Source organism: Watersipora subatra, chromosome 3, assembly GCF_963576615.1.
Source record: "Watersipora subatra chromosome 3, tzWatSuba1.1, whole genome shotgun sequence".
Taxonomy (NCBI): domain Eukaryota; kingdom Metazoa; phylum Bryozoa; class Gymnolaemata; order Cheilostomatida; family Watersiporidae; genus Watersipora; species Watersipora subatra.
The window spans coordinates 60,597,885-60,613,854 of NC_088710.1; the positions used below are offsets into that span (position 1 = coordinate 60,597,885).

The 15,970-nt window shown below is 35.3% G+C and overlaps 1 protein-coding gene across 1 annotated transcript in view; it reads right to left on the reverse strand.

The window, feature by feature from the left end:
* LOC137390816 (ubiquitin carboxyl-terminal hydrolase 4-like) overlaps positions 1-15,970 on the reverse strand; it is a 42,902-nt gene that overhangs the window by 4,876 nt on the left and 22,056 nt on the right. The window contains exons 14-19 of the mRNA XM_068077131.1: positions 11,654-11,716; positions 11,128-11,267; positions 9,754-9,909; positions 9,120-9,314; positions 4,044-4,236; positions 2,879-3,043 (exon numbers count right to left, since the gene is read on the reverse strand). Of these exons, the coding sequence (XP_067933232.1) occupies positions 2,879-3,043; positions 4,044-4,236; positions 9,120-9,314; positions 9,754-9,909; positions 11,128-11,267; positions 11,654-11,716 (912 nt within the window). The remainder of the gene's footprint in view (positions 1-2,878; positions 3,044-4,043; positions 4,237-9,119; positions 9,315-9,753; positions 9,910-11,127; positions 11,268-11,653; positions 11,717-15,970) is intronic.

Sequence of the window (15,970 nt, forward strand, 5' to 3'; positions counted from 1 at the left end):
TTATGTATATAGGTATGCATCAATTTACGCGCAAACAGTGCATATGGGCCCACACTTTTTACATGTATATATGCACGCATATACGCACAACTATACACGCGTAAATGAATGTACGCAGGCACATTTATGTACAGAAGAAACAACACTATATCATTAAAATTATCCATATAAGTGTAACTTTTTTTCAATAAGTTGTGTAGATTCATCCACACCGAAAACATATTTGTTTACATTTTTTTACAAAGTTTGCATTTTTGAGAATACAAATACAAGCATATGAAAAGGTGACAGTTGCTAAGGTCAAAAGATGCAGGAAATATTCAGATAACTAAAAACTCATTTGTGACTAAAAATAAATTCATTTTTAATTGATTGCTCTATTGCAGAGCATCTTTCCATGGATAGAATTCGAGTTACAATATTCAATGTTGACTATTATTTATGTTGTCCTTTATAATCCGTCTTCAATAGCACACTTTTATTTTTTATTTACTGATATTACTTTGTTATTGTTGAAAAGTTTTTTAACTATCAACTCAATGGCATGGTACTATTTTTATATTTTCCAATAGACACTAAAACAATGTAAAATTCTAATTGATCGACACGACACCGTGAACAAGATATAAACCCAGAAACACAAAATGGAGCAAACCTTTCAGCGATTGCTAGGACAATTCACAAACCCAAGAGGATTTTAACGGACACCGACAAAACATCTGCTAAAAGGCCAGATGTATTGAGATGCAAGTACATTCTCAGACCAGTTGGCAAAGCGAAAATGACTTCAATGTTTCTGCTATTTTATTTTTGAAATCTTCTCAAACAAAAAGTGAGTGTTTACAAATAAACAACCAGGAGCGATGGTTAACCTAATGCCAGACACCGAAGACTCATCCTAACACATGCAAATTTATCTAATTTATATATAATATATATTTCTCAAAGTTTGTGTTTATGTATGCATGTTGATATGTGTGTATTTTTAGCTATGGCTATTAAAAATTTGGAATGGAATAAAGAACCTGTATCGCAAAAGATTTGGTCTCGGACCCTCCAGTTCACCAGTCAACACCTTACTAACTAAGCCACACAAGCTCGATGCATTTGTTAGGCGATATATGTCGCTATATGGGAGCAAATACGCTACCGCTCTGCATCACGACGTAAGGTTATAGTATAACGTCGTGAGAAGCGGGTAGCTCTTACTAGTAAGCTTACTCAAACTATCCATTGGCATAATAGCAAGTGGCAGACAACTCTCATTACCTCTCGTTGTTTATAAGCTGATTTTTAATATCCGGGCACCGCCGGGTAGCACAGATAGTGTATGTATAAATGACACAAACATATACCACATGCCAAAATATAGGTGATCATTGAGCTTGCATGCAACTGCAGGAGGAGATAACAAGTGCTGTATCGATATTAAATAACCTGTTTGGTAAACGATCAAACTCTAAAGCTATTGAATGCGCTAAAGATGATCCAGAGCATTTTATAAAGTGGAAAGGTGTAGACAATAAGGGTATAGGAAAAACGGATAAACAGTATGTGTGTGGAGATGTTGAAAGATGTAGACAGTGAAAAGACAGGGAGAGGTAGCCTGGGCATGGCTCTCGTGGGGGATTGGGAGAGAGAGCCTGGGACACATAGCAACACGCAGAGAAGACAACTCTAAAAGTCGACTTCTGCAGTCGCTAATATCACAATCGTTATTTCCGAAGGAGTATCATGTGACGGTCTTTTTTATGATCTTCGCGAGTATTATGTATTATTTTTAATTTGAATTGGCAGCAAACAAACGCTCGTTGGTAAGTATGAAATATTGGTTGCATAATAAATCAATCACGGGAGTTATATTATTTCATATGTTTAATTAATTAGGTTTTGATTTAATTATAATCAAAAATTAAATCAAGTGAATAAAATATTTTCACAATAACAATACAAACGAATAGCAATAGAACAACAAAAATGAATCGCACGCTGCTAGTAAAGAAAAGTTTATCTAGTAAAAAGTAATCTCAGTTTTATTTTACTCGCGAGTATTGGGATTACTCGCGACAGTTATTATGAACAACTCGGACCTACCACTGCAAAACGGTGCTATCTGAAAGCAAATACATACTCTTTCCGAAGCCAGTAAGAAGAACTATGAATTAGTCAAAACCTACGATAATATGTTGTAAAGCTTGAGACTGTTTTGGTCTCAGCGTGACTATGCCTAGCTTTGATAGATGATTTTTGAATCGCTCCATTTTTTATCAGTAAATTAAATGAAACCGCAAACGTGAAAACGCAAGAGAATAGTAACCTATGGTTCTTATCGTTTTGTTATCAAACGGGGTATTGCATAACTACCCAGTCTATCAAAAACATATGGCCTTTCACTAGATCAAGTCACGTTACTGTGACGATAGGCTTTTAAACGCGCCACATCTAATACATCGTGAGATCGGAATCTATCGAAACGCTTTCATTAGTATCAGTCTGAGCGTCATATGTAACATATGTCGCTCATTTTGCCGAAGTTAAAAAGGTAAGATAACTTCGGCAAAATGAGCGACATATGTTACATATGACGCTCAGACTGATACTAATGAAAGCGTTTCGAGTCTGGGACACATAGCGAAAAAAAGGTAAGATTTCGCTATGTGTCCCAGACTATCTCTCCCAATCCCCATGAGAGCCATGCCCAGGCTAAGGGAGAGGTAAGTGATGTGGAAATGTGAAGGGTAGAAAGTGAAAATATGGAGAAGTGTTAAAAGTGGTGTTGAGATGAAATGTGGAGGAGGTGAAGGAGGTGAAGAAGGTGAAGGAGGTGAAGGAGGTGAAGGGAGGATACCAAGATGTGTAAACATGGGTAAGAACTTACTCTAAAGGGTATGAAACAAAAGTGTTAATTTTGTCTCTGCTGCCATAGCTGTAGGCAGAGGAAGAGGACTTGTACCTCTTCAGTTGTATGACCAAATATTTTGGCAGCTTCCACAAGGCAAATTCTTTGGAGGCTAGCACGTGCTGCTTGCATTCTGGGCAGTACCTGTGACACACAGCAAATGTAGGCAACCCAAGAACAACAAGCTAGACACCACAACTACACTTTGGGAAATATATTTATTCTCTTTATAATCATTACATTTGTAACGGTATCGCAACTCCAATTAAATGTATAATCACTTTGTCGGCGACAATGGCGACCAGTCTTAATGCTAGTAATCCATATTTTACTTCACTTTTTAAATGTTTATTTTTGTTTCCCTTCTGATCTAATTAACTTTGACTAGCCAAGTGTCAGCTGTAACATCAGTTACAAGCGATTATCCATCTATTAATTATACAGCAGTACAGCTGGTGCCAGGCAGGCAAAGGATGACTACCACTTATATATGCTCATAATAATAGAGTATTACACTTGATTAAAGATAAACTTACACAAAAATAGTAGTTGATTTTATCAGAAACTATTATTATTTCTCTGAACGTTCTACCCGTGATCAAGTTTTGTCAATTTTAATCTTGAAGCATCCTGGGACTCAAGTCACTTCAAAAACCAAAACAATCGCAAATGATAGAATACCGACACTTTCTGATAAAATCTACTAAAATTGTGCATAATTTCATCGTTAAATAGCCCATATTTATGAACTCCATTATGTGTTTCATTCAAAAGCCGCAGAAAATCAGCTGAAACTTTAGAGAAACAAACTTTACAAAGTTCAATGCAAGACAGCCAATAATGACCAGTGAGCAAGCATCAGTCATATAGAAATATTGAGTCCAGCAAAATAGTAATTTTATCCAAGTTAAACCACAGATTGAAGCTGAACAACTAATATAAACTCCCTGATCAACTACACAATGTAAGACAACTCTACACAATGTAGAGGGTAAGACCAAATAACTGTGGCATGCTGTCAAAATGAGTAGACAAATCTAAAACAACAGCCTACAATAATTTGAATATCTGTCTTCATGTCCGTCGGTACACTTATGTTTCGTAGACTATACGTGTTGTCTGAAAATGGAAATGACCAACTAACCACGCGTCATGCTTGCCAAGCTGTTCCTTAGAGGTGAAAAGATGCAAACAATCCTCAAGAGTTACTCCCTCCTTCTCCTTTTCAACCTCATATAATGATTCATGCTCAGTGACAGCGAACGAATCATCGGTATGAACGACTGTGCCGAGCAACTTCTTTTCAAAGTCCGCAGATATATATGAGTATATACTTTCTAGAAAAGAGACCAACGATGCACATAATTTTAGCGTGGGAACAGAAACTCTGCAAGTACTAAATACAAAATCTAAAGCTATTTGTGGATGTTAACCCATGGACCAAGGTTTGATAAGCAAACTAAAGAAACAATTGAGATGAGACATCAATCATAAGGAAAATCAGTTATATGGAAAAATAAGAGTATAAGTGTTCACTTGTGTGCCCACACCGAGTCCAGCTCAGCGATTCCGTCTATGAAAAGTAAAATGCGTACAGACACTCCCCAACTTGCGAATGAGTTACGTTCCGAACGATCGTTCGTAAGGTGAATTCGTTCGTAAGTTGCTTCAGTGCTATAATGTGTATTATAATTTATGTTTAAGGCCTATATAAGTATATTGAAGGTTTATATAAGTATGTTTAAAGCTTGTATAAGTAACCTGTATTGGTTTGTACTGAAAAACTATTTAATAAAATTGAGAGAATACTGTGCTGGACGCCGGGCCATGACACTGCATTTCTTATTTATTGTATGTGTTGTCCCTTTTATTATATCGTTGTTTTACTTGTTATGCTATCACTTATCGTTGTTGTCTTATTTTATTGTATGTATTGTCCTTTTATTATATCGTTGTTTCACTCGTTATGCTATCACTTATTGTCACTTATATTGTTGTCATACCAACACACTAGCGATCCTATTTATTCACATTGTTAGCCGGTGTTCTTACCATTTGCCATTAGCCGGAATGGTTGATATTATTGTATATAAAGGAGCGCGGTCACTTAGTACGCTCCTCGGCTAGTGAAATGTCCTTCGCTAACAAAAATCTGAATGAAACTACACGCACTCTCTTTTCTTTATTTATTAGTCTAGATCGTGCCAAGTAAAGGCCGGCAAATTCCTTAACAACACGTACAGTAAAAATGAAAAGTTCTTTGCGCACTGAAGATACGTTCACGCACTTATGCACTGCAATGAACTGGGCAGAGGACAGTGGATGCTGAGTGGTGCTTCCAAGTAATGCCTCTTTCCACCGCAAATACGTCGGTAATACTGTAGCTAATAGCGTTGGTATTAGCGGCAGACATACGCACAGACATGTTCGTATGTACCGTTGTTCGTAACTCAAACGTTCGTAAGTAGGGGAGCTTCTGTACAAGCTTCAGAAGCATGATCAGTCAACTTCCAGACTGAAGACAAAAATGTGGAGATTTAGTCTTTGCCTGAAGCAAATGCTTCTATAAAACTAACAAAAGATAGCGCTAACATAATTTAAACATATACATGTAGTATGGTGCCAAAACGGATAAATTGAAAGCATACAGCGCTTAAGGTGATACGAGAGACACAGGCTAGGTATATTCGTCTTGAACCTTTCATCTATAAATCTTTGAGCGATATCAAAAAGATGCTTTACAGTAAAAACTCTCAAATTTATGTTCTAACTAAAATCTGAACAGTTCGTCTTTGCGCTAAACTAAAAAGCAGGATCTAAAGTAAAAGCTGTGAGTTCGTCTGATCGTAAATAGACAGTATCCATAGCATCGGATAAGTTGATATTCTCAGCATTAGCACGATATATTTTGCATCAGTATAATCCCACGACCACACGAGCGGAGCGGAAGTGTGGGAGTTTTATGATAAATGCATGCGCACACAACTTACGAAAATTATTAATCAAAAATGAGACGAACCCTCGTCAAGAAATTTAATCAAAAAATTTAAGCGTCGGAATTTAAAGTCGTTAAAGTATAATAACGATACAAAACACATTTAAAACTATTTAAATATGTTACCAAGTCTTTGTAAACCTATGATAATATCTTAAAACTTACCCATCCGATCGGATTATACACAAATAGACAGATTAATTTCGACGAAAATCGCCACAAAACGCTTGAAAAGCTTGGTTTAATAAAAGTTAAGACCGGAAATTAAAACGCCGAGGGACAGATAATAGAACGATGAAGTATGGAGATGTCTTGCGCATTTCACGAAAAAATAACATGCACTTTTCACCAGTCTATAGCATTGTCGAATTGCCGAAGGTTTTGGCCATTAACATAGGAGTACAGAAATCGTTTCATTTTTGCTGATTTCAATTTTTTCATTTTCATTTGCCAACACATTTAAATACTTTCCCATTCTAACTGATGTCCAACGCAGTATAAGTGAAGGCAAGCAAATCACGATGATATTTTTTAACGTTTCTTATTACAATAATTAACTATAAGTTTGGACGACTACAGAACAATGACTACGTAGTACAGATTTTCTAAAAATCTATATAAATATCACAACTTCGTGATATTGTTATCTATGCCGTTTTGAAATGTAAACAAAATTGTGCATTGGTTTTTTATTATTACTATATAAATAATATTGGTTATTCTAATAATATCAATGCATTTTACTTCTAACATTGGCCAATATTGCATTTCTTTTTTTGCAGGAGGAGAGATATAAACATATAATCTTTTCCTTTCATTATTACTATTTGTTGTATATAATAACACCCAGTACATTACAGCTACCATTGCAGTTATCCTATTTGACTGCTAATATTGCATTTCTCAACCATCAGTACCCTTTCTTTTTTCCAATATCACTTTGGTCGTGGGCTGTATGACAGTGGAATTTCTAGAATTCTAGAATTTCTGTTAAAGATCGCTTATCAAAACCATTCTACATTCAACGCAACCAACTTTCAAACTGTGTATAGTACACAGTAGCTTGCCATTTTACTTCTAATTTTGCATTTCAGAGTTATAATAAACATATTTCTTTATTGTTGTTGAATTACATACATTACAGTAAATTAGGCCTACAGCTTTATAACACTTTAATAACAGCTTTTATTTTGCTGCAGTTGGCAGAAATCTTCGAGACGCATGAACGCTCATAGGTTTTCTATTATTGCTGTATTACTATATTAACAATATTGGTTATTTTAATATCAGTGCATTTTACTTATAATATTGGCCAACATTGCATTTCTCCTATTGCAAGGGAGAGATAGAAACGTGTAATATTTTCCTTTCATTGTTGTTGTTTGTCATGACCAAACACTTTTTAAATAAATTTTCTAAAAACCTATATAAATACCACTTCTCGATATTGCTACCTATTACGTTTTGAAATGTAATCAAAATTGTGTATTGTTTTTCTATTATTACTATATTAATAAAATTGATTATTCTAAGAATATCAGTGCATTTTACTTCTAATATTGGCCAATATTGCATTTCTCCTATTGCAGGGGGAAAATATAAACATCTTTTCCATTTATTATTGCTTATTGTTGTATATAATAACACCCACACCCAGTACATTACAGCTACCATTGCAGTTATCCTATTGCACTGCAGAGCCATTTGATTGCTAATATTGCATTTCTCAACCATCAGTACCCTTTATTTTTTTGCCAGTATCTCTGGCCATCTCTTTGGTCGTGGGCTGTATGACAGTGGAATTTCTAGTCTATATATATATTTCTCAAAATTGGTTGAATGTGTATTCGTCGTTTTGATTGTCCAGCTATAGCTATTATTTTAGCACTGCGCCCACACGTTACGAAGCCCCCATCAGAAAATTTCGATCTAAGGCTTTATCATATTTGATATACCGTAACCATATGCTGATTATTTTAGCAAAGCACCCACGCGTTACGATGCCCCTGTTGAGAAATTCTTTTTTGTAAGGTTCAATTACCGTACTATATATGGGGTCAAGACCAATTCTTTTCACGCGGGCATTTATAGAAAGAGCTTCGACATTCTCTCTCCGTTCGGTCAGACAAAAACAGTACGATATCTCATTTTTACATTTGCACCAGTATCGACTGTGTAGTTGTTTTTGTAGTGTTTTGTGTAGTTGAAATAAATTAGGAGAAAAAATAAAAACAACAGAAAAGTTTTTCAAACTTTGTCAAACAATTGTAACTTTCAAACTTCATATCACGAGGAAAATGTTTTGTACAGGTCAAATAAATTTAAAAAAAATAAAACAACTTTACAAGGGTTTAAATGTAAATGTGAAATAATTAGCAATAGCTAAATTAAATCGATCTTGCTACGATTACAATAAAAGATTTCGGTAATTCGGCAATGATACAATTATTAGGAACTGAGAAAACAAAATATAAATCCTGAATATGTAGAATTAATAATAACAATTCTTGCAGAGAAGTGCGTGGGTATAAAAAGGTTACCGTTCCACCAGAAGCTATCCATCAAAAATTTTCTCAAAATATGCAGTTTAAAGGTTAAAATGGAAAATGTTGTTATATATTAATACAAATCAATTTTATTACCAAAAACTTTTTTTTTATTACCCGGGCAACGCCGGGTAGCGCAGATAATAGTGTAATACAAACGAAAAAAGTTTAAACGCTTACTGAAAATTTCTTCGCTATTTTATTTGAATTTTTTTTATAAATTGTAGAGAAAAAAACTCATAAAACTGGCCAAGGTAGGAAATAAAAACAAACACTGGACTCTCATTCTGCAAAAAACTACCAAATATGACAAGTTTCACAAGATGAATGTAAGCTGTCAAATATCGACAAGAGGAGCTGTGTGGCAGCCTTCTGTGGAATAGTTCCCTTAACTATGTTGGATGCTAACTACTATCTAATGCAACTTTATCATGAATTACTGCAAATGACACGGAAAAATTACTCACTTGATTCACAGGTGTCATATTTAACTTTAAACGGTTAAACTTTCCCAACGGTAAATATTTTTGCTGATTAAAACGAAACAAGGAAAAACAGGCATGTGAATAACTCTTCACGGATAAAAAATATGACAATCTCCTACCTTGGCAAGCAAAGCTAGTTACAAACTTAACTCAACTCTAACTCAACTCCTACTCTAGTTCAACTCAGCTTTCACTAACAGCCAATAAATAAAAATCCAAAACATATCTCTTACTGCTAAAAGCTATTGGACCATCTCGAGGCAGTGATGACTCAGTATTTCCATATTGTGAGACTAGCTCCAATTTAAAAAGCTCTCTAATAGATTTGTCATTAGGGGTCATCTTGAAATCGGCGAGAGCCTCCTCTCCACTCTCTGAGATAGATTTATCTGCCAAGGTCAAAGAAGCCTTTATGAAGTTTACTCATGATATCTTTTGAACATGTAAAACGTGCTTTAAGCAAATGTCAATGCTGGCGATATTGTCAAAGCTGCCATAAATGATTAAAATGTCAGAAGTCAAATATTTAAATAGTGGCTCTACTGAACAAATTGACATTGAACCAGGTCTAATGAACACAGTCTATTAATGATATGTTATTACAACTAACATATGCTATAATATCTACAATATGCTATAACAGCATTGCCACAACAGCTATGCCATAACAGCTATGATATATTTTCGCAAGCATGATATGCTATAGAAGTTATGTCAAGCTATGACAGTAACTAACTAGCTATATTACCATAAATAAATATAGTATGCCAACCTAAGATCAACCTGAGCAACATGTTAATGATTCTGCTAATGGATTGGGTTACATACAAGATTTGGCGGAGTTTGAGAATGAGGCTTTGTGAACCCCGGCTATGTCATCGTCCAAATCTGTATTTGAGCTTACAGACACATCCATTGGTTCCTGTGCATCGGGTTCCTGCTTTGAATTCTTCTCACTGCCTGTATCTGACTTTTCCCTCAGGCCTGCTCAGCATGAATGATACACATATTGCGGCAGGAATGTAGCATGAGATGTTACAAAGTGTAAATGGCTATAAAAGAACCCGGATGAAACGGGAGAATAAAAGCAGCGTGGCTACTAGTCTAGAGAAAGAGCTGGAAGTGCCGGTACAAGTATTTCATTACTTTTGACCAGGGAACACCTAGTATCATTCAGTTTTGTCTAATAAATAGCTCAGCTTTGAAAAATCATCAAAGGTGGAATTGATGTTATGCCTTATGGTAACTTTAGACTGACGCATTGCGATGATCCACCTTAAAGATGAGCCTACACAGAATTTTAGTAGACTTTATCAGAAAGTATCGGTATTTTTCTATCATTTACGATTGTTTTTGATGTTTGTGGTGATCTGACTGCTAAGATGTTTCAAGATTAAAATCTATAAAAGTTGATCGTGGTTAAAAAGCTCAAGTAGAAAATACGTAATGACGTCATTAGTTGTTATCGTTGCGATAGTTGATATCGACAATTGCATTCAAGTTTCAGCATTACACATTTCTGTTCCGTTGATTTTTTTTGCAGCTATAGACATCAACACCTCACTTTTGCTTGACTCGAGCGTTTTAATAGCGATCAAATTTATTGATTTTAATATTGAAACATCCTGGCAATCAGATCCCCTCAAACATCAAAAAAAATCTTAAATGATAGAAAAATATCGATACTTTCTAATAACATCCCTAAAATTTTGTTCAAGTTCATCTTTAATAGAATCACGCAATATTTTGGCAAATGACACAGAAAGAGCCTGTATAGTGTAGGAAAGTAGAAAGAATGACTGTCTTGTCTGGTACAGAAGAGATCAGTTCAAAAATAGATTTCTTTTATAATATTTGGAGTTCTCTTCTCACAAAGAAAAAAGAGTACAGATGCGTAGAACATGCCGATTGCCCGACAGCAGGTGTTTAGCAGATCGAGTGTTAACCTTGTTGCAGTGTTTTGGGCGGTTACCTCACACCTGATTCCTTCAAATGAGCATAACAATAGTTAGGATAGTTTTGAAGCTAAAATTCTAATCAATGTTCAACTTGATTAGCCCATGAACCTATTTATACACCATACCGATGTACAATCCTAAGATGGCATAGCACTTTCTGCCAACTCTCATTATGAAAACATATAAAGAAAAAGACAACTCCGAATCAATAAATTACACAAGAACTTTCCAAGTGAATGCATACCATTAAGATAGGCCCTCTCTTCTTTTGTATCAATGAACGGACTATAACACTCCCTGATGATGTCATAGAGCCTGGCATATGTTACATCCTTCGGGACAGACAGAACCAAAGGCCAGCTAATAGCAGTTGAAGTGTTTTTTCTGCATGAACAAAATTACCATGCGTAGGTAAATGATAAAATAATGCAAGTGCAGTACCAGAAGGTGATAAAACACAATGCAATGTTAATGCAAAAACTCCAACAAACTGCAATATCTTAGGTACAAAGTGAATGCATGGACGAGAAGTTTACAAATGCAAGAGAAATAACTGTTACGGACTAAGTGAATTCATATCAAACATAAAGCAATACAACAGACTGAAATAATGGTGATTTCAATGGCACAACCAACGGAATATAAAAACAATGAGCAATACTAGTAACATGTGATCCCTCTGGATATGGACAATTCTGATGGTACCTAAGATGGAGCTGAACGACACATGCACACCATTGCATCTCGATGCTAATAGACACATAACTTACTTCTCCAGCTCTTTGAAATACACAGCAACAACAGTTCTGTCTTCGGATGGATCCACTTTATAACTAAAAAGGAAATTATCTCCATATTGCAACTATTTATCGCATGTCGAAATACATCAATAAGGTGAGAAGATAACTCGCCATACAAAATATGGTTCATGAGCCGATAACTACAAAGACAACTCGACACTAATTGAAAAAACTAAACATAACTGGATACAAATTATGTTGAAGAGATGCGATTAATAAAGCTGGTAAGATAATCACAGTCATTAGAGCTGGCTAAAAGCTCATATAAAAACCTCTTCTTTGGATGAGAAGAATGAACTTGATTTTACTTGATTTGTGTTGATGTTGAGGAAGCTTACCTTACCATGTATAGTTATACCACATATCAATTAGCAGTTACCTTACCCTGTATATATCAGTTAGCAGTTACCTTACCCTGTATAGTTATACCACATATCAATTAGCAGTTACCTTACCCTGTATATATCATATATCAGTTAGCAGTACCTTACCCTGTATATATCATATATCAGTTAGCAGTACCTTACCCTGTATATATCATATATCAGTTAGCAGTTACCTTACCCTGTATAGTTATACCACATATCAATTAGCAGTTACCTTACCCTGTATATATCATATATCAGTTAGCAGTACCTTACCCTGTATATATCATATATCAGTTAGCAGTTACCTTACCCTGTATAGTTATACCACATATCAATTAGCAGTTACCTTACCCTGTATACAGTGAAACTCGGATAACTCAAACTTCAAGGGACCGAGCAAAAGTGTTCGAATTATCAGAGTGTTCAAGTTATCAGAGCACTGTCACAAGTCCATGTATTTACTTATTTATTAGTAGATACATGAACATATACAAACTATAATATAAATCAAAAGCACAAATGGCTTGTTTCAAATTAAATGCTTCTAATGTAAAGTTTAAAACGTTTTTATCAAAAAGTATAGAGATTTTTCTATCACTTGAGATTGGTTTGTTGTTTGAGGTGATGTTATTGCCAGGACGTTTTTTAGATTGACATTGGCAAAACTTGATCGTTGCTGAAATGCTCAAAGAAAAGACATCTTTTTCTTTTGAGCGTTTTACCCACGATCAATTTTGCCGATCTTTCTTGAAGTTTATGGAAAGATTACCTTACTTTACCTGGGATTCGTTAAGAGCAACACTCCGAGGCAGTTCAATTAAAAGTTTTACGAGGTTTTACGGTACATCGCATATCACTCACACTTTTTGAATGGATACTTATTGAATGTACACACGTATTTTGTGTTTAGGTCAAACGATGAATAGTTTTTTTTAGCTAAGACAACGTATACGTTTGACTACAACAATTCTTAAGACGTTTTAAACATTCAACATTCCGACGTTAATTCAACACGGAATCAACGTCGGAAAACTATTCATCACGGGCTAGCCGGGTCACGCACTCAAGGATTTTCGCCACGCAAATACAAAACAAAAACAACATGCTGTTTTTGTTTTGTATGTGCGTGGCGAAAATCCTTGCGCCCGTGACCCGGCTAGCCCGTTCTATTCATCGTATAGCAGTATAAATCAAATTTCACCAAACCTTTAGAACAGTCGTTGACAAAAATATTTTGCCGATGGAGGTAATAACGACGCTTATGAATTACGAAAAGTTGAGGTTTACCTCTATGGCTTGGAATAAAGTGATTTTCTAAAGCGATAGCAACCGTTTCGGTAGCCGTTGGGCAAAAAACAGTTCGTTATAACAGTGTTGAATTCGAGTTATATAGAGCCATTTATCATTGCGTGGGAACGGACCAAGCAAATCCAGTCGAGTTAACCATGTGTTCGCTATATCCGAGGGCGAGTTATCCATGTTTCACTGTATATCATATATCAGTTAGCAGTTACCCTACCCTGTATATATCAGTTAGCAGTTACCTTACCCTGTATAGTTATACCACATATCAATTAGCAGTTACCTTACCCTGTATATATCATATATCAGTTAGCAGTACCTTACCCTGTATATATCATATATCAGTTAGCAGTTACCTTACCCTGTATAGTTATACCACATATCAATTAGCAGTTACCTTACCCTGTATATATCATATATCAGTTAGCAGTACCTTACCCTGTATATATCATATATCAGTTAGCAGTTACCTTACCCTGTATAGTTATACCACATATCAATTAGCAGTTACCTTACCCTGTATATATCACATATCAGTTAGCAGTTACCTTACCATGTATATATCATATACCCTACAGGATGAAAATATTCGTTGGTCATAAAAATTCGCGATTTCGCGAACAGTCAATCCCGCGAATTATTAAATTCAGTGAATAATTAGTTCTATTTTAAATCACAAGAGAGAATAACTACTGCATCAAATTGAAAACTAGTCGCTAGCCTAATTTTTAATGTAAATACTCAACGTAATTGAGTTCCAAAACATTTTTCAAATCATTGCCTAAGCTTTGAGCTAACACCATTGGCAATGCATCACATTTATTTACAAAATTATTCGAGGTTGTAAAAAAATATGCAGAATGGCGTCATCGCGAAAATAGCCCCGAGACAGAAGTACTAAACGTAGCCGAGTTCCAAAACTTCTTTAAAATCATCGCCAGGCTTCGAGCTTTATTGCCATTGTGTCAAACTTTACAAAATTATTCAAAGTTTTTACAAGTTATTCGGCATGGCTTCAGCATAGCAAAAAAGCTCTCCTAGTCTTTCTACATTAGAATCAACTTCATCAATCTCTAATACTAAAGTCAAGGACGATCATGATTCTGATCTGGACATTATGGTATGTAATCGATTTGCAATGCAGATACGTTTTTCCATAATCAACTGCATTAGTTAATTCTTTTGTTTAAAAACTGATCACTTTCATCAAATACTTCAGCTATTGTTTTTGTACTTCCTCAACACTCGTTAATATCTTTTCTTTTTTTGTGTTTACTGCAGATTGAGAATGAAACAACCTACTCCGATTACGAAAACTAGAGACAAGTAGTAATATTCATCAAGACAGGAATATTGGCAGAGAGGCAACCAGTCAACCTCGACCCCTTCATCGACAACAACTCCTTGATATTGCTGTAGCAAACATGATTAAATTATATATTTTATTTCATGTATAGATATATTATAATTTATTACAAACTTGAGTGTACAAATAAAATATTTCAAATACAAATAAAATTTTACAAACAATGAATAGAGTAAATATAAACAGTTTAGTCCATATGGTGGTTGTCTAGCAATAAAATTAAACGTACTCTTGATATGTGAATACTAGCGTGTAAAGGTGCTTTCTGACTAGTTATTTTACTAATAGCAGATCTGTCGCTGTCACTTTCTCGGGTAGGTGTTGAAGGCGATTCTCTCGCTACTACATGGCTGGTAAGGAAGTTATCATCAGAACTCTCCTCGTGGCTTACTATTGCAAAGTTCTGCCGGTTGGCCAAAGATTTGTGCTCGTAAAGGCGTTTTTGTTCCTTTTTTAAAAACAGATATATTCTTCTCGTAAGTAGCTGCGGTCACTTCAACCTTAATTTCTAGACCTCCCTGAATGATTGGTGATCTTCTAAGAATGACTTCTATCACCCTTGCAATCATTGTTCTTCGGTGTATGATGAAAAATCTCTCTCACACACTAAAACAAATAATGAAGCAGTAGGGATGGAAAAAATACGGTAGTATTGCGTTTTATCGAAGAAGAATCAAAGTAAAATTCAACTAACTTAGTAAATGTAAAAACTCATTACCTACCACAAGTTGTTGGCTTATCAGAGGCCTTCAAAGCAATGAATATTCGTGAAAACCTCTGGACGCAGCAAAAATTGTTTACCGTAGAATAGCGCGATCGCCTCGCAGTTGTAAGCTAAATATAAACCGGAACACGCGGTGTGCGCATGCGTTGTAATAACTATTACTAGCCGCAATAGAGTTAACTTTTCCTAGAGAGCGGCAGTTTTCAGTCGCGAATAAATTCATCCGCGAATATGCATGAAAAGACAATTTTCGCGAAATATAACTCTGCGAATGAATTCATCCTGTAGGGTATCAGTTACCAGTTACCTTACCATGTATATATCATATATCAGTTAGCAGTTACCTTACCATATATCAGTTAGCAGTTACCTTACCATGTATCAGTTAGCAGTTACCTTACCATGTAACAGTTAGCAGTTACCTTACCATGTATATATCATATATCAGTTAGCAGTTACCTTACCCTGTATAGTTATACCACATATCAATTAGCAGTTACCTTACCATGTATATATCATATATCAGT